General features: G+C 46.1%; 2 protein-coding genes, 1 long non-coding RNA gene and 1 pseudogene across 5 annotated transcripts in view; 2 read left to right on the forward strand and 2 right to left on the reverse strand.

Moving 5' to 3' along the window:
* LOC119432944 (prolyl 3-hydroxylase 2) overlaps nt 1-24,203 on the reverse strand; it is a 207,485-nt gene that overhangs the window by 47,215 nt on the left and 136,067 nt on the right. Inside the window, exon 1 of one of the 3 annotated variants that reach the window (XM_037700090.2) lies at nt 14,794-15,091. The exons of the other annotated variants lie outside the window; for them this stretch is intronic. The gene's annotated coding sequence lies outside the window, so the exon portion shown is untranslated. Of the gene's footprint in view, nt 1-14,793; nt 15,092-24,203 lie in introns of those variants that run through there. 3 annotated transcript variants of the gene reach the window in all.
* On the forward strand, nt 9,544-10,743 carry LOC119432712 (membrane metallo-endopeptidase-like 1). Its single transcript, XM_037699868.1, has one exon. It carries the CDS (start codon nt 9,544-9,546, stop codon nt 10,741-10,743), a length of 1,200 nt encoding a protein of 399 aa, XP_037555796.1.
* On the reverse strand, nt 18,402-19,300 carry LOC119432713 (intracellular coagulation inhibitor 2-like; annotated as a pseudogene).
* LOC119432415 (uncharacterized) overlaps nt 21,674-24,203 on the forward strand; it is a 50,191-nt gene continuing 47,661 nt past the window's right edge. Inside the window, exon 1 of the long non-coding RNA XR_007464502.1 lies at nt 21,674-21,921. This is a non-coding gene — a long non-coding RNA (uncharacterized LOC119432415). The remainder of the gene's footprint in view (nt 21,922-24,203) is intronic.

The following is a 24,203-nucleotide window of genomic DNA, read 5'->3' on the forward strand; positions in this document are numbered from 1 at the left end:
GCGGTCTGAGAACGTTGCCGCCTTCTCTACTTGTATGTTTCGAAAGCTGCGCGTGTGAACACTATCTCACCTACGGTAAGGTATGCGACCGTGCTAAAGGCCTATAGTGTCTAAGCCTTAGGAACCATCCGTTAGAGCGCGCAGCAATCCTAAAGTCCTTACTCAGACCACATGCTCCGGCGTTCGCATTTCCTTTTAATCCCTCCCTGTATATGAACAAAATGAGTCTCCTAAAGTGTGTTCGGATGAAAATCGGCATCGCGACATCTCGCAGCGTATGAAAATATCGCTATACGATCGGAATCGGCTCTGTCATCACAGGTCGCACTGTGGGTGCCGCAGCTGGGTAGCAAAAAAAAAAAAAAAAAAAAAAACATGCACGAGAGAGAAATACCTCACTGCGTACTTAAAACTGTATGCTCTTTGCGATGTATCTTTGCCGCACAACAATTATCGTCTTCAATCAATTTCACATCTTGTTTCTTCATGAACGCTGCGCACCCGATATTTTCATGTCGAGAACCCTATGGAACGCTGAGACACACATGATCTTGGCCGAAAAGTGCCAGGCGCGCAATTCGTTAGCCTAATGTTACATATTTGAAAGCGTTTTGGCGTTATTAAAGACCATCCTGTCGGCGCTGCTCTTCCTACTTCGTTATCTTCTCTTTCAGTCTGGTAGTAGGATTTGCAACAGGCACTTTGTGACAGTTTCTCTTTATTGTTTCTGGAAAATGTTCTCAAAACCCGCTAGGTTCATTCTTTGGCTCATTCAGAATGCAGCGTAATAGTTGTTTATCGGTGGACTGTAGCAGACGCTGTCCAGGTCTCATGAGGTCAAAAAAATTATTTTCAACGCCATTAGCGTAATTTTATTTTTTTACTTTGACTATGAATGCCTTCGCAGACTGTGTGACAGCGCCCACAGAAACAGTCCTGTAGGGTATTTTTTACAGCAACCCTGTCTATGGCTAGGCTATGGCGTCCGCGCGAAAAATCTATCATCATCAGTAATGGCTCGGGCGTCGTCGTCTTCTTCCACAGCTGGCTCGTGGGCGCCGCGAGCGCGCTCACATGTTCGTCGTCGTCGTCTTCTACAGCTGGATCCGTCGCCGCTCATCATTCCAGCGTAGAATTTCACTTCTCTTCTGTGGTTCGTAATGGGGAGGCCGCTTTTACGGGGGTATGAGCCAATGGCAGGGCTTAAAATTTCCCTTCAGTAGAGGGGGGGGGGGGGGGGGAGCTAATAGGCCGGTGACCAGTATAGCATGCGCACGCACGCTTATAATATATATACTTAACAAAACGTCATTTTATGCATTGAAGCAGAAAAGTAATTCGAACGCTAAGACATTTCCTCACAAAATTCGGAAATCATTATATCGAAACTGGTGTCATCCTGAAAATTCGTTCCAGGTGCATCCGCCTTGCGCACTCCACGGCTAGAATTTGTAAATTTCAATATGGGCCATAAGGTAATTAGTTAAAACGCAATTAGGTAATTTTTTAATTAATCGATTATGCATTTAAATTCTTTGACCAAGTAATGTCCGCCTCTTCGAGTAGACCAGTTCATGAACTAGAAGTGTACTATCTGCCACAGGCAATTTTTAAAAATATTTGAAAGTGTTCGTTGAATCTGGCAGTTGAACAGATCAAAAAATGAAAACACGTAGGAAAAAATACCAGGAGCAGTGCGACGATGCCTGCTTCCCTGTTTGTGATCATGCCTCCTCAATCAATTAATCGTGCTTAAACCATTAATCAAAAAATTCGAGAGTTATAATTGCCCCGCGCAAGGCACTACTAGTATTAAGATCATCTTCAGATCTTGTTGAATGTGTGCCGCAGTGCTACAGCTGACCTGCCGAGAAGGAGCCAAGCCCCTCCTCAAAAATTAGAGGGGGGGGGGGGGGGGGGGGGCTTGACTTTAAGCACTGCTTAAGGGGGTATGAACCACTCATTGTTTGTCTTACGTGATGGACAGATTTAATAAGAGAGGTGATACGCGAATGTGTTTGAGTGCCTATCGTCACGATGACCACCGATCAGGACAATAAATATGTTCGTACCTTTGCTCAAAATTCTGTGTCACCTCTGTGTCGTGCGCTAAACAGCTTCGCTGGTCACCCACCTTCACAGAGTGGAATGGCTCATTATTATTTTTTTTTGTCTTTCGCACTCCTTTCCGCCCCCCCCCCCCCCCCCCCGCTGTTGGCAGTTGCCATATATTGCATACGATTAGCTGTTTATTATTTTTTCAACTTTTCATTTATTCCTTTATTCTATTACAATTATGAGGTATAATCTACCTATTAATTCTCATATACGTACCTATTCCCAAATTTATGTTTGCATTATTTTATAATTGCGCTTTCTTATTGCTATATCGAACTACCCGGTTCTTGGCCAATCCCCCAGAGTGGGTGCGCGCGCCACTACCATCATAGGCTCTACGTCTACGTTAAGACGAAGAAGAAGAAAGGAAGCCGGAGAACATACAACGAAATTGCCTCCATGGCTGAAGAGCAGAACCAGTTCCTCGATTCGAGGTGAGCATTCTGTGCTGCAACACAAGAAACAATAAGCGCGCATCGGCGTGGTGCGGGAAAAAAAAACGCGTTGCGGCAATACGGTTCTGAAACTATACGTTATAGCATAAGGAGCTACAGACGGACCTCTCATGTAGGCTTAGCCTCAGCAGCGCTATCGGTACGTTACTTGTGGAACGCTTGAGCGAATATATAAGAAGGATATTGCAGGATCGCGAAAACTTTCGTACCCTTCTGGATAAAAGGAAAATTAACTTTGACGAAATAAATTGCGGCGAAACTCTGAAGGCGAATAAAGATTCATGAAGGGGAAAATTGGGTGATCAACCGGGCTGTATATAGCATAGTTCGAATTAACAACGTTCTCGCATTTTGCGCGCTAAAACCACAATTAATTTTGACGAACGGGTTTTTTTTTTTAATATGCACCAAATGCGGTCTATTTGGTAATGAAACGATCTGCCTGCAGTGAAGTGATGGTATATTGCGCCCTCCAATGCCACATTTTTACACGAAATGCACTGAACATTCGTGCAAATACGTGAAAGGAGCGCAAAACGCAGTTTCTGTTCCTGTACATCCACGGTGCTTTATGCTGGCGTTCGGCTTGCGTTCAGCCTGTTCTGTTGCCGCTGCCATTGTGCAACTAAACTTTCTGCTATTCTTGCACTGGTTATAAATATCCTGTTATCCCTGTACAATGGAGTTAAAGCAGCGATTTACGGGGACTCTACTTCACCGTTTGTACGCATACATAACTGCCTATTACATCTTTTTTCGATTCTCTATCGGATACAAGATAGTTACTAAGTATAGTTAAACAAGGTACGCCACTCTATAGGAGCGAAAGCGAACTGGCAGGATCGCCGTATGGCTTCACACAAGTTTTTTTTTTTTTTTCGCTAACAGTAAAAACGTTTCATTTTAGCACATTGGTGTTTTTGCATGCTTGCGTGCATGAGAATGGTGCGAATAATTCTAAATTATTTTAAGAGCCAGCCTCATTACGTTGTTTTCTTTATTTGTGAAAATAATGAGCCGCTACATTCCGTCAAGCTAGCAACGCCATGCTAAATAGCGCATTACATTAGCCGTCTGCAACTATGTTTTACGACTTCCTGTGTCTAGCGACTGCAATGTTACACGCGAACCTCTTGCAATACTCATTTCCGTTTCCCTCAAGTATCATATAAAATACCAGAACGCGAAAATACAATTGCGAGGCCAAATCATTTCTGTATAGTGGAATATCCGCATAATACAAGGCACCTCAGGAAGACCTAAGAATTGTCGCGTAATTCAACTAACCACAGTCACGAAATTGTGTCCTGTGACATCACATCAGCGCTTAAAATTTCCTTTCCTACTGCTGAGTGATCTCGCGCCACTTCATTGATGTTTCGTGGTATCATAAAAATTGCGGAAAATCATCAACTCATCGCTACAAGGAATCCCTAAAGCGCTGCGTTCAGGTATCGCATCGACCACTTCATTTGTTTAAAACGACAGAAAATTTTATTTGCGAAGTGCTTGAATCACAACGCGTGAATTCCTATTGTATTCCTATTCCTATTCCTATTGAATTCCTATTGATTCCTATTGTAGTGCAAAGACTACAACGCAAAGCCAAATTAGTCTCTACGTCGTCAAAAAAAAAATTATACCACCATTTACGACTGGGATACAACCACGTAACAAACAGACTTTAAAGAATATGTGCGACATACGCGCACATGTAAACAAGTAGGGGCTAGCAGACGACGCAACGCGCCATACCACGTGGTTCAGCCAGTGCCCGCCAGGCGGCGGCTCCGCTCGATCTCGTGTCCATCGTGGACGCTAGCTTTCTCCCAAAAATGAGCGTTTGTTTCTGATGCCGCAGCTGATTTGCGTGCGACGAGTAACAGCATTTTGCAATCAAATTGAAATAAACTTGCGTTCCAAATGTTTCGCAGGAATTTCTCGACTGTTTCGCAGGACACCGAGCCCGAAGTCCATAAGAAAAAGAAGAAACGGGGGAAGCCCCGACGAGAGCGACCGCGAAAGGACAAAAGTGATTCGTCTAGCCAGGTGTCGACGTCTGCCGGGGTCTCGGCCACGTCGTCCGCCGCGCTGACTCCGGCTTACCAAGGGTCCGTGTGCGCGAAGCCCAAAACTGCCCAAGCCACGTCGTCCCTCGCACCGAGGGACAGCTTGGATCGCGACGCAACACCTGCGACTACTTCCGGGCGCCGAACAGCTCGTCAGGGGCAAAAGAGCACAGCCGAAAAAAACGAGCCTCGCCGTCAGCCAGAGTCCATCTCGGGACATCAGCGACGGCGTACCGTCGACATCAAGGCAGGAGGAGCAGGCGCAGTCGGCACAGGCACCGAGTCGCCCGCCGTTAACAAGGGTCGCAGCTGGGACGGCAGCCGTTCAAGCCAACAGGAGGCTCTGGGGCAGCGGTTTGTTCAAAGCGTTTCCCCTCGGCAAAGTTAGCAATGCCGCCTCGTGCGCTGTCGTGTCGCCTCCTGCTACAAGCGAACTCTTCACGCTGTGGACCGCAGCGCCGTCAATGGAGACAGCCAGACCAACCATCACCGAAGGTGCTGCAAAGAGCATCGCCCAGTCAAGCGAAGTCAAAGAGGAAACTGACGGCACGGTGATGCCGGGCGTCGGAAGCCAGCGACCGCAGATTTCCGGGCCACAGAGCGAGCCCACCAGCACCGGCAGCTCCGTGTCGGCGCTCAAGCCTGTCCGAGCAGACCAGTGATGAGTCTTCTCGATCATCGGGTAGGCCAAGCACGAAGACATCAGTGGGAACTGCGGCTACTATCAGGGGTTCACTTCTGGCCGGCGTCGTGCTATCGCGGCGCTCATCGAAGGGTCCGACTTCTGGCCGTACGTCGGAGGCTACGGCAGCGAAGGCAGAGGGGGCCGTCCGTGAAGCCGGTGGAAGCCACAAGCCATTGCCGAACCTGGCTGATGGCCTGCGCGACGGTGTGAGTGGGAAGAACGGTTTTTTTTTTTTTTTTTCAATTTCAGTATATACATTCGGTATACTGATGGCTTGCATAGACGTTATAGAGAAATGGTGCATACCGTTCAGACAGTCTGTGGAAAGTCTCTTTACGGAACGTCTACAAACGCACAAGTTTAATACTTCACATGCTTAGACTACTTTAGGTCCCAGCCTGTGCTCAGTAATTGCATAGCTTGGAATAATATGGACATATAGCCCTATTGTTGCAAGTCTATTTTAGGTCAAAAGTTCGCTGATGCCTCTCGACGGCCTGTGGTTTATTGCCTTGCACTTTCAGTAAATTGCTGTTTATAGGATAGGTTATGTTACAGAGAGTTAATATACGAGGTCTGTTAGAAAAGTATCCAACCTTTTTTTTTTTTTTCGAACACCTGGCGGATATGAAACAAGCGCGCTTGCATCAGCCGACCTTGAACCTTCGTGCGCATGCGCGAATATTTTCCCGCCTGCCGATAGCGTAAGTCACTGGGACGCGGCGTTTGAGTGAGGTAGTGCGCAGTGCTCTTGTCAGTTTTTTTTTTTTTTTTTTTTTTTTTTTTTTTGCAAGGAAAATGACGGAGCTGCTGAAGCAGCGCTACTGCATCAAATTTTGCCAGAAACTGGGCGACAGCCAAGTGGAAACCATTCGGAGATTCAGACGGCTTTTGGTGACGATGCTATGAGCTTCACACAGATTAAGGAGTGGTACTTAAATACAGCCGCACATCGGTGGAGAGCTAGCAACACTCCGGTCGGCCATCAACATGCCGAAATGACCAGGTCACTGCCGAAGTGAACGCTATGGTGATGCAGGACCGTCGTGTGACTATCCGAGAAATTGCGGAAGAGGTGGGCATCAGCACTTTTTCTGCACATTCCATTATGACCGAAGATTTGGCCATGAAGAGAGTTGCGGCGAAATTCGGTGCCGAAGCTGCTCAAGGTGGAGCAAAAGCAACTTCGTGTTGAAGTCTCACAGGACATGCTGCGCCGGCCATGGATTCCACAAACAGTGACCCCGACTTCATGAACACCATAATCACTGGTGACGAGTCTTGGGTGTACGGGTACGACCCAGAAACCAAATCCCAGTCGTCCCAGTGGAAGCATTCCACGTCACCAAGACCAAGGAAGGCCCGCCAAGTGCGCAGCAACGTCAAAGTGATGCTGACTGCTTTCTTTGACTCCCGCGGTGTGGTACACAACGAGTACGCACTACAGGGTCAAATAATCACCAAAAAGTACTATACAGGGATGTCCTCCGTCGCCTACGTGATGCGGTGCGGCGCAAGAGACCGGAGTTGTGGTCAACAGTACATTGGCGCATCCACCACGACAATGCTCCTACACATTCCTCGCACTTGATTCAGACTTTTTTGGCGAAAAACCAGGCTCCTGTAGTTCAATGGGCTCCTTACTCTGCTGATAGTTTCCCCTGCGACTTCTGGCTGTTTCCCAAAGCCAAGAGGCAATTGAAAGGAGCGCGACTTCAGACAAGAGAGGACATTAAGGCTGCAACGACAGCTGAGCTAAACTCTATTCCGAAAGAGGCCTTCTCGGAATGCTCGCAACAATGGCAGCACCGCTGGGAGGAGTGTGTGGAGTCCCAAGGAGACTACTTCGAAGGTGATTAGGTTTCCAACGCTCCAGTTATGCTAGCTTTTTTTTTTTTCTTCGGCCAAAGGTCGGACACAACAGACCTCGTATAGTGTTCTAGAGGCTGCAGAAAGTCGGCTCATAGAAAACTTGTGGAAATGATCTCTTTATGGACTACTACTACTACAGCCCACATGCTGTGTATAGCCTGTTGGCTGAAAGCAGATATATGGTCACAACTTCCAGGAACGTTTATAGACGGTCTGAAGACCTACGGCCTTACACTCGAAATGAAATGTCAATAGGATGGGCTATGTTAGTGTCATTGCAGCGTTCTAGGAGTCAGCAGAAAGTCTGTTTGTAGAAAGTCTATGTACGGCTTCCACGAATTTTCCGTTTAGCACTGCTATACCATCCGCCACTTATACGCACTTATTTATAGTCCATATAAAACCACGCGTTCAGTTACTTACAACCTGTGAACTTATGGTCTTATACCTGAAATAAACATCAGCTGCTGTCCGTAGGATAGGTTATGCGCTGACATAAGATAAAGCAGAAGACAAAGTAGTGTGTCTTCGTGTCTTCGACGTGCGCAAGATATCGCAATACATTGTTTATACGTGAAAATGGCATTCAGTGTGCCGTTAGTGGACCAAGTACTCCCACTCCACCTCAAGATAACGTATTAAACATATTGTCTTTAAATCAACTTAATTGTGAGCCCGAAAAGGCGATAACATAGCGCTTGAGTTGTCGTTGCAAATAAAGACTGCGGCAAATATATTGTCAATATTTTGCATGTGTACAAAAGCTCTCACACTTTTTTGAAGCTTCGTCTCACTTCTTTGTGGTTTCGAAAGCTGTCTTTCACAAGTTTCTAACAGCTGTTTTCTGTCGTTAGGCACTCTAGAACAGAAGGGCACCAGTAGATCAACAAGAGCTCGAGATCAGCACGGGCTTGCATAAGTTGTAATTTTTAATTATTTTTTTAATGGTGAGCTTAGCGAACGACTCCTACATGGTATTTTCACGCATTGACCGCAAAATGCTTAGGTGGTTACCCAGTAAAATCTCCACAATATTTTTCGTTTGACGCACGATATTTTCCTTCTTTCATCACCTCCCATAGATCAGATGGAACTATCCGCGATCTTTAAAAAATCTGGGAATTAATGTGCCAAAACCACGTCTGATTAAAACAAGCGCCTTAGTGGGGACTCCGGGTTAATTTTTACCATCCGGAGTTCTTTAACGGACACCCAGTTGCACTGTACAGTAGCGTTCTTGAATTCCGTCCCCACCGGAATGCGGCCGCCGCGACCGGATCGAACCCGCGACATCGGGCAAAGTGGCGCAATTAACGCCATATAGCCACTAAGCTACCAGGACTGGTCTCTCCGAGAAGCGTATATTTAACCGCAATATAAACCGCTACAACTCTGCCATTGCAGGCACGAGTTCACGACCCCGTCGACACCTTGGCACCGGGTGACCGGAATCCGTGGGTGCGGGCCGCGGTCATCAGTGCCGGGATGTCCCTCTTTTGCGTGGCGCTGGTCATGATCGTGGTGCAACTGCGGGATCACCGACCACCCGGCGATGCCGGCGACCCCCTGTGCCAGACGGAGGATTGCCAGCGGCACGCCTTCCTCCTCGGCGAAGTCACCTCCAAGGTGGTCGATCCGTGCGACGACTTCAACGAGTACGTCTGCTCGGCCTGGTCGCCTGTCAAGATGCAGACCCACCGTTACACGAGCGCCATGGACGCCGCCATCTACAGCTGGATGCGGGGCCTCAACGAGACGCTCCGCGAAGGGTCCGCCAAGATCCCCATTGGTCGGAAGGCGACGCTCATGTACGACGCCTGCACGGGCGACGACTCGCGATACGGCAACAGCACGAGCGAGTTCCTGCTCTTTCTCAACGAGACCGGGCTCATCTGGCCGTTCGCCCCGGCGCCCAAGGTGGACGCCCTGGCACTATTCGTCTCGCTGGCCTTCAACTACGACGCCTCTTTCTGGTTCTCGGTCGCCATCTCCGACTCGCCCGGCTCTTCCGGCGAATGGCGCGTCGTTCTGTCGCCCAGCTTCTACCTGCCCATGATCATGGTGCGCTATCGAAAAATAATCGAGAGTGGTGCGTACGCGGTGACCTGGACGAAGATCCTCCGCTCCTTCGCAGGTGGAGCGACGCCCAACTTAGACGAGAGGGAAATCAACGAGACCAGCGTCCTCGGGGCCGAAATGCTGCGGACAGCTCTACGCCGCGTCGGCCGATCCATCGCCCGAGTCTGCGCTCTTCGCGGTCAGTGAATTTGGAAGTTATACATCCTCCATCTCGCCCGCACGCTGGCTGAATGCGTTGCAGCAAGCCCTGCCAGTGCGTCCGACAATGGCTACCGAAGTGTTCGTAACGCACGTTGGGTACATGAAAGCCATCGACGATCTCTTCGGCAAGCACGAGAACCAACAGCTAGTACGGCACCTATCTTGGCTCTTCGTGAAGATGTACATTCCTGCCACCGCTCCCGAGTTTTTTGTCGGCGTTTACGGGAACGCTGAAACGTCCAAGATATACCGACCCCTGTTTTGCGGATACAATGTCGAACTGCCGTACCGCCTGCTCGTTTCGGTGTTGTGCTACGTCTCTAGTGCGTCCAGCAACCACAGGCTCTTAATCGACGCGAGCTTCGACAGCCTAGTCCTGGCGGCCACGGAAAAGCTCATGAACAGCTTTTGGCTGGACGCACGTAGCAAAGTCTTGGCCGTGGAAAAAATCAAGGGCGTCCAGAATCGCCTGTGGCCCGAAGACATTGTGTTCGAACCGGGATTCCTGGACGGCGTCTACAAGGACTTCCCCGGAAACGAAACGTCGACCTTCGGTTCCTACTGGATCGCGTCTCGCAAGAGCGTTCGCGAAGCGAAGAAATCGAAGCACTACCGTAGCTTGTCCACTAAGCCGATCAGCTCCGCGGAACCGTACCTCACGTACGACGCCATCCTAAACCGCGTACTCGTAACCATGGGGGCTGTCGCCAGGCCTATGTACTACAAAAATGGCACGAGAGGCATGCTGTACGGAGGCATCGGATTCCTAATGACGCTGCAGCTCGTCAAGTCACTGGACAGGAACGGTTTGCGATGGCACCCGAACGGCAGCGCCGTGGACTCTTTCCTCACGGAGGAGTCGCGGAAGGAATTCGCAGCCCGCGATTCCTGCCGCGTTCGAGAAGCGAACGCGAGCGTGTTCCCAGAGATCCCGGCCGTGGAAGTCGCGTACGCGGCCTTGCAACGGGCGCTCCAGCAGGACGGGCGGCGGTTCCGAATCGCTAAGAACCTTACTGAGGAGAGGGTGTTCTTCGTGACGCTTTGCTTCATGACCTGTCCGCGAAGGTACACCCCTAGCCCTTACAGGGTGGACTGCAATAAGGCACTGCAGAATTTTCCCGAGTTTTCGCGAGCCTTCCAGTGCCCCGAAGGTTCCAAGATGAACCCAGCTAACAAGTGTAGGTTCTTTGATTCGGTGCCGCCGTATCCTTTGACTGAGAATAGTGCTGGTCGCCTGTCTATGCGTGACTGGCCAAATCAATGACCGGATTGTTATATTGTTGTATCATCTTGTGCATTCGTTTTTATCTTTGCAGATGTGTATTTTTTTATATAATTATTGCTGGAACGAACTACGTGGGCTTACTTTCCTTTTCCTCGCCCATTGAACTGCAGCTTGTATCTCGTTTTCTTTTACAACCATTACCTTAAATATTTCGGCATGGTCACAAGTCGTCGTTTCAAGTCAGTCTGCGTGAAAAGGCGTCATGTCATACAGTCAAAGTAGCGCTATGTTTTTTAACCTTTTTCCCACGATATAACCATGCGGTTGCCGCTGTGGCGAGACCTCTGAAGTCATTGGCAAGTCGCGCTGTGCTTTCTCACACTCGAATAGACATTTGTTTATGGTACCTACAATATGTTTTTTGTCTTATCATTACATACTTGAGGCTGTATACCCAAAATCATGAAGGGGGTCGACAGATGGAGTAGCACATTGCGGTATAAAAGTTACAAACAAGGATAAGGTGCCTCAAAGGCTGGCCAACGTTTCGATAGGAGGATCTATGCATTTGACAAAGATAGGTCCTCCTATCGAAACGTTGGCCAGCCTTTCTGAGACACCTTATCCTTGTTTGTAACTTTTATACCACAGAAGGCTGTATATAAAAGAATATTGATTTTAGTTTTCGCTGCTGTTCACGCTCTTTAAGAGCACCATCCGTAAACGCAGTAGCCCTACTTCGCTTACCCTGGCCAATGAAATTTACCTTTTATTAGTACTTACAATTTTGTTTTCTGTGTTACGTGCAATTGAAAATTTAATTTCACAAGTAGGATTTTGTTGCGACAGTGTGTAGAAATAAAGTTAAAGAGCGAGGCCTTAACTTTCGTGGCCCACGCCCCACCTGTGGGTACGCGCCACGAACACTCGCGATACCAGCTGGTTCAGACACCGTATCTCCATCTGCAACGCATACAGTCAGAAAAGCGTAAGCCATTGCACCATAGCTTCAATTGCAATGTCCACATTTAGTGGAATTCAGAAAATGACATGCCGGGTGTTTCACGTAATTTCGCAACCAAGCCTTTAAGATTGTATTACGTCTTAAGTGACTGCAGACCAACACATCTCGTGCGACTGTCAACGATACAATGTTCAGAAACAAACGCCCGTGACTGCGCTAGCTCGTGTCGACGACAGACCATTGTCAGATCAAATCATTTCGGAATACAGACTTCGCGAGCCGTCGCAGCAGACGGCTCCAAATGCGTTGTTGCGGTTCCTACGAACAAACTTACACGAGCGTGTCTAGCACTGACAAGTCTTAACTTTTATATTGTGCTGTGAACAGCAGCCATAGTGTGCAGGTTCTCTGTTTCTCTCTCTTCTCTATTATCTTCCTGCGTCCCCCTCCCCCCAGTGTAGCGTAGCAAACCGGATTCTTTTTGTAATGATTAATTTACATGCATTTCCTTTCATTTCTCTCTATTTCTCTATTTGTAGTCGTCCTGAGTCTGTTTTTTGAAGTGCGACTAGTTGTATGAATAAGTTTAGTTGGTGCTCAGGAACATCTAATGAAGTTGTTTCCGTTAGGTTATCTTCTGCGTGTTTCTTGTTCTTCTGGGCTCTAAAACGAGGCCATGAAATATGGAACAAATGACGTCACTTCACTCTTGCGCATCTGGTTTGCAACTTTCTCAACGGTGTTTCCAAATAATAAAAGATTGTGCGACTGTGCCGGTGCGATCTCAGAGGCCACGACATTCCCGCCGTAAAAAGAAGCCGGCGAGTGTATTTCGATTCTCTTTCAGCGCCCGCTTATCGCTTATCGTTTTGGAATGTGGTGGATTTCGATATTCACACAACGAAAGTATACCAAGTATACGTGGACGTCCGAGATCGTCGGTTTTGTTTGCGACACAAGAATGTGGTCTTCGCACTTTGCGAATACGATAGGCAGCGCTACAAACCAGATATACGCATGCGTGCAGTGGTGTCTTCCTTTTACAGCGAAATTGTATAGCTGCACCCCCCAATTGGTCTGTCGTCTCCGTAGGCAAACACTCGGGAGGCGCGCACCGCCTGCGCCGCTGGGTTCCCTGCGGCACCAACAGATGGCGCTCGCCTTCGTGCATCCGCGGCAGTGGCGGTGCCGGCCATGCAGAAGGAAGAAACAAAAAACAGAAAGCTTGCCTTCGCGCATAGCGTCGCCGTAACCGTTTCTCAGTTAAGATTACGGTTGCATAACCCGCCGTGGTTGCTCAGTGGTAATGGTGTTGGGCTGCTGAGCACGAGGTCGCGGGATCGAATCCCGGCCACGGCGGCCTCATTGCGATGGGGGCGAAATGCAGAAAACACCCGTGTACTTAGTTTTAGGTGCACATTAAAGAACCCTAGGTGGCCCAAAATAATCCGAAGTCCTCCCACAACGGCGTGCCTCATAATCAGATAGTAGTTTTAATTGGCATCTAAAACCCCATAATTTGATTTAAATTACGGTTGCATAAGCTGCAGTTGTCGGGAAGCGGCAACTGTAGCACACGAAGCAGGGAGTGACGTAACTACGCTTTCGTATGTATAAAAGAGCCCGCCTAGCAAATGATTTGTGTTGTGACAGTGCTATGGGAAGGCCACGTGTTGTGAGGGCTCCTGAATTCTTCTGAACCCGGCAAAAAACATTCCAGCAGAAATCATCTCAGGATAACTGTCGACGTAACTGTGATTAGCATTGAAGCAATGTATAGCTACACGCCGAAACACGCATGTATGAGGAGCGTATACTGCAACCGCGGGCTCCTCTCTCGCGCTTCCCTTCGTTCAAGTGTGGCACGTACCCGGAGGCACTTACCCAATGACCCTATAGTCGGCGTGAAAGAAAGACGGTTAAATCCGGACGTAGATAGATGCCAAAGCATGCGTGAGGTATCCTGAGAACGCTAATCGCATAAAAGAACCACGTCAAAGAAAACGTCATGAAAACGATTTCAACGTGCATTACAGAGGTCGCTCTAGAACGTTTATGGTCAAATTTATGCCCTAAAACGAATATTTAAACTTTTGAATATTTGAACTTACCTACAAAACAGCTCTATTTACTCGGGACGACCGCCAACAGCTCTAGCGCAAAATACTTCTTTTATTCTTTCTGCCATCGCTTCCCAACATTTTTATTTGTTTGCCCTGTGTTTATGGGCTTCTCAACTGCCCTTGACACTTCTCATCTTCCTCGTTCTGTATATCCATCCACAAATATCCTATCGCAGCCGAGTTTATACCTTTGCCCGTAACGACGTGCAGTTGGTCTCCATCGCCCAAGTTGCTATGTATAGCAAGGGACACTTAAGGTAAAACTTATGCGAACTGTATTAGTAAATTACCCTTCTACAACGCCAAAAAAGGCCGCTCTCGCCCTGAGAAGAGGCTTGGTACTCCAGAAAAGACGCATTATCTAAATACTGGTGGCGACGCCATCTTCAAGTTCCAGCACTAGCTCGCAGTGACGTCACGGATTTTGACGGTGCCGGCTCGTGCTTAATTAATATTTTATCGCTAAAGTTTGATTGCATTGTGTTCTAAAAGATTCAAAGACTGAACTTTAGCAAATTTCGAAAACATCGATACACAACCACAACAGCCCAAATACGAGAAAAAAATGCTTTGAAATTTGTGACGTCATAGGGACGTGCAGGCGCTGGGGTTCCTGCGCAAAATTTTAAGAAAGTTGAACTTTGACCCTTGTTTTCTATTCTAATAATCAACCTATTATCGCGAAATTCCCGGAAATAGAGCTTGAAAGATTACTGCGTCAGACAAAACAGACTTTTTTTTTTCTTTATTGTCCATTTAAGGGGAGTTCAACAGCCGTTTTCGTGCGGCAGTGAAGGCAGACGTGTGGCAGCGTGACCGCTTTCGCAAATGCCAATCAAGGAACAGCCAGCAACGTAACTTATGCGTCGGAGTCCGAATACTTTTTTTGAAACGTGATTATCAATCATATAAAATAAAAGTTACCTTGCGTATATCACACTCGAATATACAACTTCCTTGCGCGGTTATTTCAGCTAGTATTCCTTAATTTTCGTTTCTCACCTCGCGTCTTACCGGCTCCAGGCTGGAGGTCAGCTAGGAGTTTGTACGGCTGCGGTAGTGGAAGGTGACGTCAACGTCCGTGAGGTCGTGGTCAGTATCAAATGTCAATCAAAGAGCACCCAGTTCAAATGAAACCTGCGTGGGAACCGCGCAGTGGCCGTATGACCAGAGCGTCGGCGACGAGTCCTCACTATAAGAGCAGCTGGCAAACGGACCTCTGGTAATTCCGAAGGATGTCATAACTCGCTTACAGCTTCGCCGTCTTTGGTGCATCAGTTGCTCAGATTGGCTTTCATCTGCGAAGGAGTTTTTTTTTTTTAAAGCTTCGTTCAAGGTACGTGAAACATGCGGTAATCTATAATCTATATACAGTGGCAAAATTGACGTTGCAAATTCCATGTGCACAGTGACATTAATATGAACACGCATAATGGCATCGGTTTAATAGGGTCGATGACATGCAGGGTGTTCATTTTTAAGTTTTACGGAATTTTTAAAAATCACCTGTGGCAGGTAGCATAATTCTTATCGTTGAGCTGGGTTATTCGAAGAGGCCGACATTAGTAGCACGAGAAATCGAAACACATATTCAACTAATTAACAAACATTCGGGAATTAACTTATTAGTTAAATACTTACGACACATATATTGCAATTTACGTATTGTGGCCGGTGAGTGTGCAAGACGCATCCACTTTAAATGAATTTCCAGGATGACACCAGTTTCGAGATATTATTTCCAAAGTGTGGGACGAAATACATGGGCGTTCCAGTTACTTTTCTGCTTCAATGTATAAAACAGCATTTTGGTAAAAAAAAGTAAGTGGAACAACAGTGCATTTTTACGGCGAGTTTGATAGCGCGTATCCGCAAACTGGTGTCATTCTGGAAATTCATTCCAAGTGGATACACCTGACAAGCTCATCAATTCGTACATTGCAATATGTGTCGTAAAGTAATCAGCTAAGAAGTTAGTGTATTTTTGTTAATTAGTTGAATATGTGTTTCAATTTCTCTTGCTACTAATGTCCACCGCATCGAATAACCCAGCTCAATGATAAAAGTTATGCAACCTGCGACAGGCAATTTCTAAAAATTCTGTAAAACTTAAAAATGAACACTGGATACCTAGGGTCCTTCCTTTTTGGGCTTTATGTATCTTCTTTAATTCGGGGCGACGGGGGGTAAAAATTGGGTGCCATTTTTAAAGAGTAAAATCGGAGGAAATCAAGTTTTTATTATTATTTATTTTGTGTCGCACAAAAACTGGGGAGAAATCGGTTGTTTTGTTGTCTGGAAGCCCAAATTTCCGAATTTTTCGGGTAACATTTACAAACGATTGCCACAAGCAATGTCTCCTTTTGGACACAAAAAAGCGTTCTGTTCAGCCAAACGAAAAAACTAGATGAACATGTAATGGCAAAAGGAACTGCTCGCAAACCATGCGACCAACTCATCCCTATACAAATCCTCGTTGTCATGCATTATTATTACATTTAAAAGAAACCACATTAACAAAGACATCAAATTGGGACAGGTTTAGCGATTCCTTCTTCACTTTGTTTACTGCATTCTTTTAAAGATAAACAGCACAAAAAAAGCAGTACGCATCGGCATACTTCGCAGGGGGAATTCGAAGTCCTTGACTTGCATTGTGATACGCATTTTGAACATTTCCGTGTTGATCCTAGACCTGTCGGGCTTTTTGTCCTTATCTGCTGTCGTCCTGTTCCGCGGGTTTCCAATATACGCTTTTGTATCAAAAGTATAATTGAATGCCAACTACACGGATCAGCCATCCTTCTTTGAACGTAATGTATAGTTACGGCTAAACATTGTCTCAACATCACAGCTATCGTTCGAAATGCAGAGCAACGTCAGTGCTGCTTTAATTCGCTTTCTAACAATATTACCGCCGTTTGCATGTTTGAGACGTGCGGGAAATGAAATGCTGGGTGCCATTGTCATGTTCATTTAAACCCGGCTACTAAATAAACAAGCTTTCGTCCACTCAACGCTGGTATTCGCTGAATAGATTATTTTCTTATATATCCCGGTTTTCATTGGAGTGTTAAGCAAAAACGAGACATATATTTTTCATATAGATTCATATATGAATAACGTTAACATTATGATATATATTGGCCACTTGCTCACAAAAGGTGGGCAGCATTCATTTATTGTTCTTCTTGACAAGATGACAAGCTTCTGGAAGAAATCGGGTTTAACCCGATTTTCATAAATTTTGTTCGGGGTGCAAAAATCGGGTTTTATGGTCTTACCTGAAAACGAAGGACCCTACGATACAGCCCAACAGCAAAAGCTTTGGGAACCTTCACTTAGGTGGCGGTGACATAAGCCGAAGTCGACAGAGCCTTGATGGCCCTGATGACAGGGCCATCAAAGGATACCGGCGCGGAGCCTACCATTCTTTTAAAAATAAACCGCAGTTACCATATACCTATAACAAGCGCAACAGACTTAAGTTCAAAAAATTAATGAATTGTGAGTAAAAAGGGTGGTGTCTGAGAATCCAGTGAGTGATGAGCACACTGATAGGGACTGTAGTAGCTGTCGAAGCGTTCACTGAAAGTTTTTAAGGAGATAAAATGATCACTGATAATTCTGCGTAAAATATAGGTGTGTAATAAGCAAGACGGAGTGAACATGGCCAGGAAATCTGCACAAAATAAAATACGTACACACGCTTTATACTCATTACACATTGAGGCATCAATATTGTCAATCCCCATTTGCATTAAATAATCTAAAAATAAAAAAAACAGTTTAGATTTGGAGGGAAACGTATGGTCAAATTCAGTGTGAAGTGTAGACAAGAGATTGCCTGCAGGCATTAATAAATGTACACGTGTTTCTATACAAGTAGAAGCTGAGGCGCATAGTCATAATCGTGTCGTGGCTTACTTAAAAACGCTTTCTGTTCAGTGATATAAATACAAATTGTGATCGTTTCAATGTATGTTCATAAAGATTTAAGTATACCTGTACATCGCATATGTTCGTTGCTTCCTATGTGAACATTGTTTAATTTCATATCTTTCCATAGAAATTCATTTCACATTGTTAGTTCGCGGCTCATTCCTATGTGCGTCTTTCACTACATTTCGCAAGCGCTTTGTGCTTCGTCAATATATACGTATGCTTCGGTCTATCTTTGGTCTTTGGCCGAAGCTGACCTTTGTCATCTTCTAAGCTCTCTTTTAATGGCAAAGTTTTCTTTTTTTTTTGTATATAGAGAGGGTGAGAGAGCTCATCTTAGCGTAAATAAAACGCAATGTCTTACTGCTGTGAGCTCCTCCTATTTGTGTATTGATATCCGTAACGGCGAGTGTCATTTCATTATAAAGGCACCGTTTCTGATATTATAGCGATTAACATTCATTGGAAACATCATGCAGCTTTCTACCTGTAAGTGCGTATCTAACATATTGCACTCCAACTTAGGTCACTAAGTAGTGCATGGTCTGATGGGTAGAGCACCAGGCTGCTTTGCTAAAGAAGCAGGTTTCGAAACCAGTCGGCGGGCCACCATTTATATAGGTCACTGTTGGTCACACTTGGGACGTCGCGGAGCACTGTGTCGTTGGCTAACTTTCCACCAGGCTAGCTTTGAGCCCGGATTTCACTGCCGACAGTCCCGTCTCACTGTTGGTAAACACGATGGTCATTCTGAACCTGCCTCCGGCGTAAGGAACTTCCACGGCCCTTGCCCCAAGTTCGCCCACCGTCGCGTAACCGAGCCGCTGGTGAAGCGTCATTGCGGCCACTTCCACATCGTCTTGGCCGTGATTGTAGAAAGAGAATGGCTTGGTCTCATTGACTTCGAACGCGGTCAGCCACGCTCCCTTGAAGTATAGATGACATTGATGAGGAACGCCAGGGTGTTCGCGGGCACGCAGATGGCCGTCCAGGAGCTCCGAGATCTTTTCAGTGGTTTTGGCGCGCACCCATTCATTGATTCCCTCAGCCACTCCCGATCCATCGCGGTGGAAGACCACCGGACGCACGTCCACCTTGAAGTACTCGTCCACGTCTTTCTCTTGACGGTGTTGACCACGTTGGCTATGTCTAAGGTTGCGCTTGCGAAGCTCGTCTCCACCAGCGGCTTGTAAGCCGACAGCACCGCGTCCCTGTCGACGAGTCCGGCGTCCGAGAGACCTAGAACTGAATTAAGAAAGCTGCCTGAGAGTGTTGTCCTGGGCTCCGGCGTAAAGAAGTCCCAGGGCAATGCTCACGCTCGTGGGTGGGAAGAAAACGTTCCGGTCTGCATTCGCCGATGACATTTCTTTGAAGAGCGCAACGCTGACGCCGGAATCGCGGTGCCCATCAGCCTGTGGGCTATACGAGCGAAGCCATCTCGATCGACGAAGTCCGACCTCCTGAGACTTCCACGTGTACGCGTTATGTATATATTCAACCCATTGTCGTCTTATCATTGCCAACGACAAAATTTTTCTTCGGAATGTCCCGGTGAAATACCAGAATATAAAATGATCTCTTACAACCGTACATTTGTGTCACGGTTTTTCACACTTAGTTCATTGCTCCTTCGGTGCGCAATAAGTCAGCTCTCGGTGGGCTCTCCTTTATTTCATTTTTCCTCAATGTGAATTGCAGTCGCGTGCTTTCCACGCGAGAAGGCAGCGATAATTATTGTCTCAATTAGCAGTGTGTTGTGGGAAGGACATGTATATAGTGGAGCAGGTCTACGAAGATCGCGGTATAAGGTACGGGACAATGGCTGACACGACAAAGTTTCAAAGAAAGAAAGAAAGAAAGAAAGAAAGAAAGAAAGAAAGAAAGAAAGAAAGATAAGATTACCTTGGCAGAAGAAATTGGCTAACCTTAGCAAGAGTGTCGTTGCCAGGATACTAGCGGCTGTCGGTGCTTGAATGTTCTGTTGGCTCACTGCGTTGTTTAAAATCCATGTAAGTTAGCACGGCTTCAATACAGACTCGACGGAGAGAAGTGTGATGAACCAATTGAGGAAAATAAGATTTAAAAGAAAGTTTGAAATACTCGTAATAAGGAACTATAGGAGCTTGAAATATTTATAGTACATGTTCATTCATCATACATCGGGTACATCGTAGATGGATGGGACGGATGCGGCTGCTTCATTCGCCTCTCGTCAAAGCGAAGCGCATGCCACAAACTCACACCGCAAACACACTTGCGATCGATGGAAGTCTGAACTTTGATTACTTCTGCAACCGAAATATTGGCAGTTTCCCAAAGTTAACATTTGGTATGTTTGGTATGTGCTTGCTAAAGCAATTTATGATATCGTATCTGATGCTCGAATGAGACCAGGAACACAGACCGTTTTGAGATGAGAACGGTTTCTAAAGATATATGAGCTTTCAGATTTTCAAACTATCCGCGTTATCGATAATAAATCCAGCGTCAGAGGCGTATATCTAGGGGAGCGAGGGCACACGGGCTGGGAACGTGCCACCTCTCCGGAAAAAACTCTACAGAGTACTCCAACGCTTTATGAACGGATCCTTTCGCTCGCAGTCCAATGTTAAAAAATGGTAATCAAATATAACGGAACCTCTAAACTATATCGAGAATCCAACAATCTTCAATTATCCACAGCTCTTTAAATAATATTAATGCGGTTGAACGATTAAGGCGCTATGCAAGCGTCAGCTATGTGTGAGCCGCGATTAAAACATGCCGCAATTAGTGTCAGACCGTGGCGCACCGGGGGGGGGGGGGGGGGGGGGGGGCAGTTCGGGTGTTGTTTACTGTTTGTTTGGGGGATTTTGTTTACTGTTGGATTCCTCTGGCTAAAGCAAGGAAATTGCATATTATGCAAAGTGCTTGCGAGACATGGCATATGACAGCCCTTTGATGCTCGCGTGCCTTCCGATACATCCACTTCTTTTCAGTCTGCTGTCGGAATTGCGATGATTGCAGTACATTACGCTAGGAGAGCGTTGTCTTTTTCGGCCGTTATGACGTGCGACAATGCAGTGTACTCTGCGCTGGCCGAAACACATATACCAAGCTTATACCGCGCTCCTAGCGTAATATTGCAGACCTTGCAGCATGAGTTTTGGTCATGTCGTCTTTCGCCACCAGAGGAAGGGTTTTTTTTTTTTTTTTTTTTTTTTTTTTTTTTTTTTTTGCTGCACCAGTTCATTAAGAAAGAGCGTGTCTTCTGATGGGGTCATTGGTAATTACGTCATGTTCCATGTTATTTTGCTGCGCTTTATTGGTACTAAGCGAAATACGAAAAGTACCGCGTAAGGTCTCCAAAAATGATTTGAAAGAATCTCGTAACAACGCTCGATCATTGCCTGACTCAGAAATAACAAGCGGCGATAATTTGAAACACGTGAACAATCACGCAGTGAGCGGAAAGTTGGACGGATCGGAGTTGATACACAATGGCCAGTGGCGCACCGACGGGGGGGGGGGGGGATTCGGGGGTTGTAACCCCCCCCCCCCCTGAGGCCGACTTAACCCCCCATTTTGTTTAACCCCTTTTCTTTCCTTACGCATTTAAGTACTGCAACTAAGATGTAAGACGCGCAATCATCTGCACACTCGCAAAAAGCGAATTTTTTGACAATTTCCCGTGCAGAAATCGAAATTAGTGCTGTTTAGATGGTATTGGCAATCTGTCAACTCCCCCCCTGGCAGAGATCCTGGGTGCGCTACTGACAGTGGCACTTCCATCATAATAGTAGCCTGCGCTACAAAGGGATGGCGCATATGCTGCGCACGTGTTTATTGAGCTTTCGTTTTTCGCGCTAGTACAGCGCGACAAGCGGTCGTCGTTACTGGGGATATTTGGGGTTATTCTAGGGATATCTCGGCGCAAGTGCTCGTTCGATGAAGTTTGACGTGACAAGGGCGGGGGGGCGGGTGTTTACGCAGTTTACGTCTTTTACGCTGTGCGTGACGTCAGTGTGTTTCATTCCCATGTGTAAGTGTGTGTAGCACTGGTTCCTTATTCTATGTATGTAGTGTGTGTGCCTTGACTGCTGCCCCGTACGTCTGTACGCAGCAACGTTGGTACGTAGCGCGTTCCTGACAGGGAAGTGAGCCGCCAAGCGCCTTTTTTGCTGTTTGAAAAGCCAAAGGAAACCAAAGGTAACTGCAAAATGCTGTGTTCACTCTGAGATTTCGTTGTCTCTGGCGTGTTGTGATATCCTTAAAAGCGACGTTCGATTCGAATGCGTAGCCTTACCGTAAACAGAACAGCCGGGATTCGGTTGGAGTCTTCATTCCTTTCAGCTGCTTTTCCATTCTTTAACGTACGAGTAGGTTCAGAAGTGTGTACAAATCGCACGTGGTTTTGTTTTCCCGCTACCTTATCCGCAAGTGTGCATGCTTTGTCTACTTCTTGATTATTATTATTATTATTATTATTATTATTATTATTATTATTATTATTATTATTATTATTATTATTATACATAATTGCGCGGCTTGCACTTGAGTGGACTTGTTCCAGTGATAGACAATCATGTTGCATGGCTGTCATTTGGGAGATGAGAACAGAAGCACGCAATTGGCTTATTTTCGCGGGAAGTTTAATTAAAGGATCCCATGGCGCAACACCGTTCACCGCACTGCCCTGGTTCGTTTTTTTTTTTTTTCTTTTTTTTTCTTTTTTTTTGCGCTACAACACGTTTATTAAACGACTTGCCGCAGCTATAGGACCCCCTACTCCAAAGCAAAGAATCGGTAGAGCTGCCGGGAGAATTTCTGGAACGAATTTCTCCCGGCACCCACCTCCTATTGCGCTCGGAAGTCACGTGACAAACTGCCACCTGGTGTGTGTGCCCTAACCTAACCTAACCACCGCCAGCCAATAAGAGGTGAGTGCCAGGAGAAATCCGTTTCAGAAATTCTACTGGCTGTCCGGAGAACAGACACTGCACATTTGTAAGGAACGATATGGTAAAAAGTCGCAGTGGTGTACAGTGACTGGCGAAGACACTGGAAACCCAATGGAATCCATATATTTACTTTGAAGTACCGACTCCGATAGTTTGTTATATACACTACAGAAGGCGGTGTGCATCATGCTTTTCTTGCATTCATTGAGTGAAGTTGAAGCACAGGCATCTGCCGACTGATGTTCATTGCCAGATGAATAAATGTTTGGGTAAAGTTTTGCTGTGGAATATGAAGGCCAGACATCTACCTTATGTTCAAGAGAGACTTTTCAATTACCCTTCCGGTAAGGCACCCGATGACATTGCACTGTTTTGGCACTATCCCGTCTGCTGCCCAAAACACTCAGCAACTTCCTGTTGCAATCAGTTCCTGTTGCAATACGTTCCTGCGATCAGTTTCAGGAATCCCTTGATTTCGGTTGTCTTTGAGATGTCAGTACTGCATTTTTATTTATGCCTCCCTCATTATGTTGACCTTGGAAACTTCTTAAATAATTCAAATCCTTCGCTAAAGATGCTGCACCTTATCACAAAATTTTCATGTGTCACAGCTAGTGAGTGTGCAATGGTGACGAATTGCATTTTCTTGCTTGACTGCATTGTGCCTTGAGTTTCTTTATGCCGTGACTGCTTCGCTGTGCATGGCGTGGACAATAACGACCGGTTTCATACTGCTCACAAAAGTAATGTTGATGTTCTTCAAGTGATGCTCTCAGTGTAGTGACGACCGTGGTCAGATAATTTCCAGATATTTTCCATGGTGACATTGCTTACCATTTATTGCATGTATGGCATTAATTTCCTTTAACCAGTAGCGATGCAAAATGTGTATCTGATGCTTTTTCGATGCATTGGCACATCCTTTTTATACTGTATGATAACTATGCCTTTATCATGCCCAGGATGTGCACTGTGATCTTTCCAGTGTGTAAGACATATTTTGGTGATGGTTACAGTGTTGTCATTGAGCATGCAGCACTGCAAGTGAGGCAACCTAATGTCAAAACACTTCTTTGATTGTTACTGCTATCTTTATTTATATATATTATCTAGGAGTGTGTGAATATTTGAAATTTCGAATACAAATCAAGTATCCCCCGCTATTTGATTCGCATTCAATTTGAGAATTTACTGTTTAAGGTTGTCGCATATTCGTTTCTTTTGAAAATATGAGATAAATACTCTTAGTAGAGTCTACAGGGAGACAAAATAATGGCTAGAGAGACGGAATGATGGATGCCAGGACTGTTCCAAATGGTTCTGCTGCAGGATAGCCACAATTGTTGAACAGCGGCACCAGTTTTTTTTAGCAAACGCTTGGGAAAATAACATCTGCTCAATAATTTCCAATCATTCAATGAGAATGGCTCGCTTTTAGGCAGCCTATAGGCCTATAGAAATATGTTCCAATTTACTATTTGGAAAGTCTCACCATGTTTGCATCCCTTTGAAACAATGGTCAGTGCTGTA

Source organism: Dermacentor silvarum, chromosome 11 (assembly GCF_013339745.2).
Source record: "Dermacentor silvarum isolate Dsil-2018 chromosome 11, BIME_Dsil_1.4, whole genome shotgun sequence".
Taxonomy (NCBI): domain Eukaryota; kingdom Metazoa; phylum Arthropoda; class Arachnida; order Ixodida; family Ixodidae; genus Dermacentor; species Dermacentor silvarum.

What these genes read in the sequence shown, in the direction of transcription:
- LOC119432712 (XM_037699868.1), top strand. Translation starts at nt 9,544, where the DNA reads ATGGCTACCGAAGTGTTCGTAACGCACGTTGGGTACATGAAAGCCATC.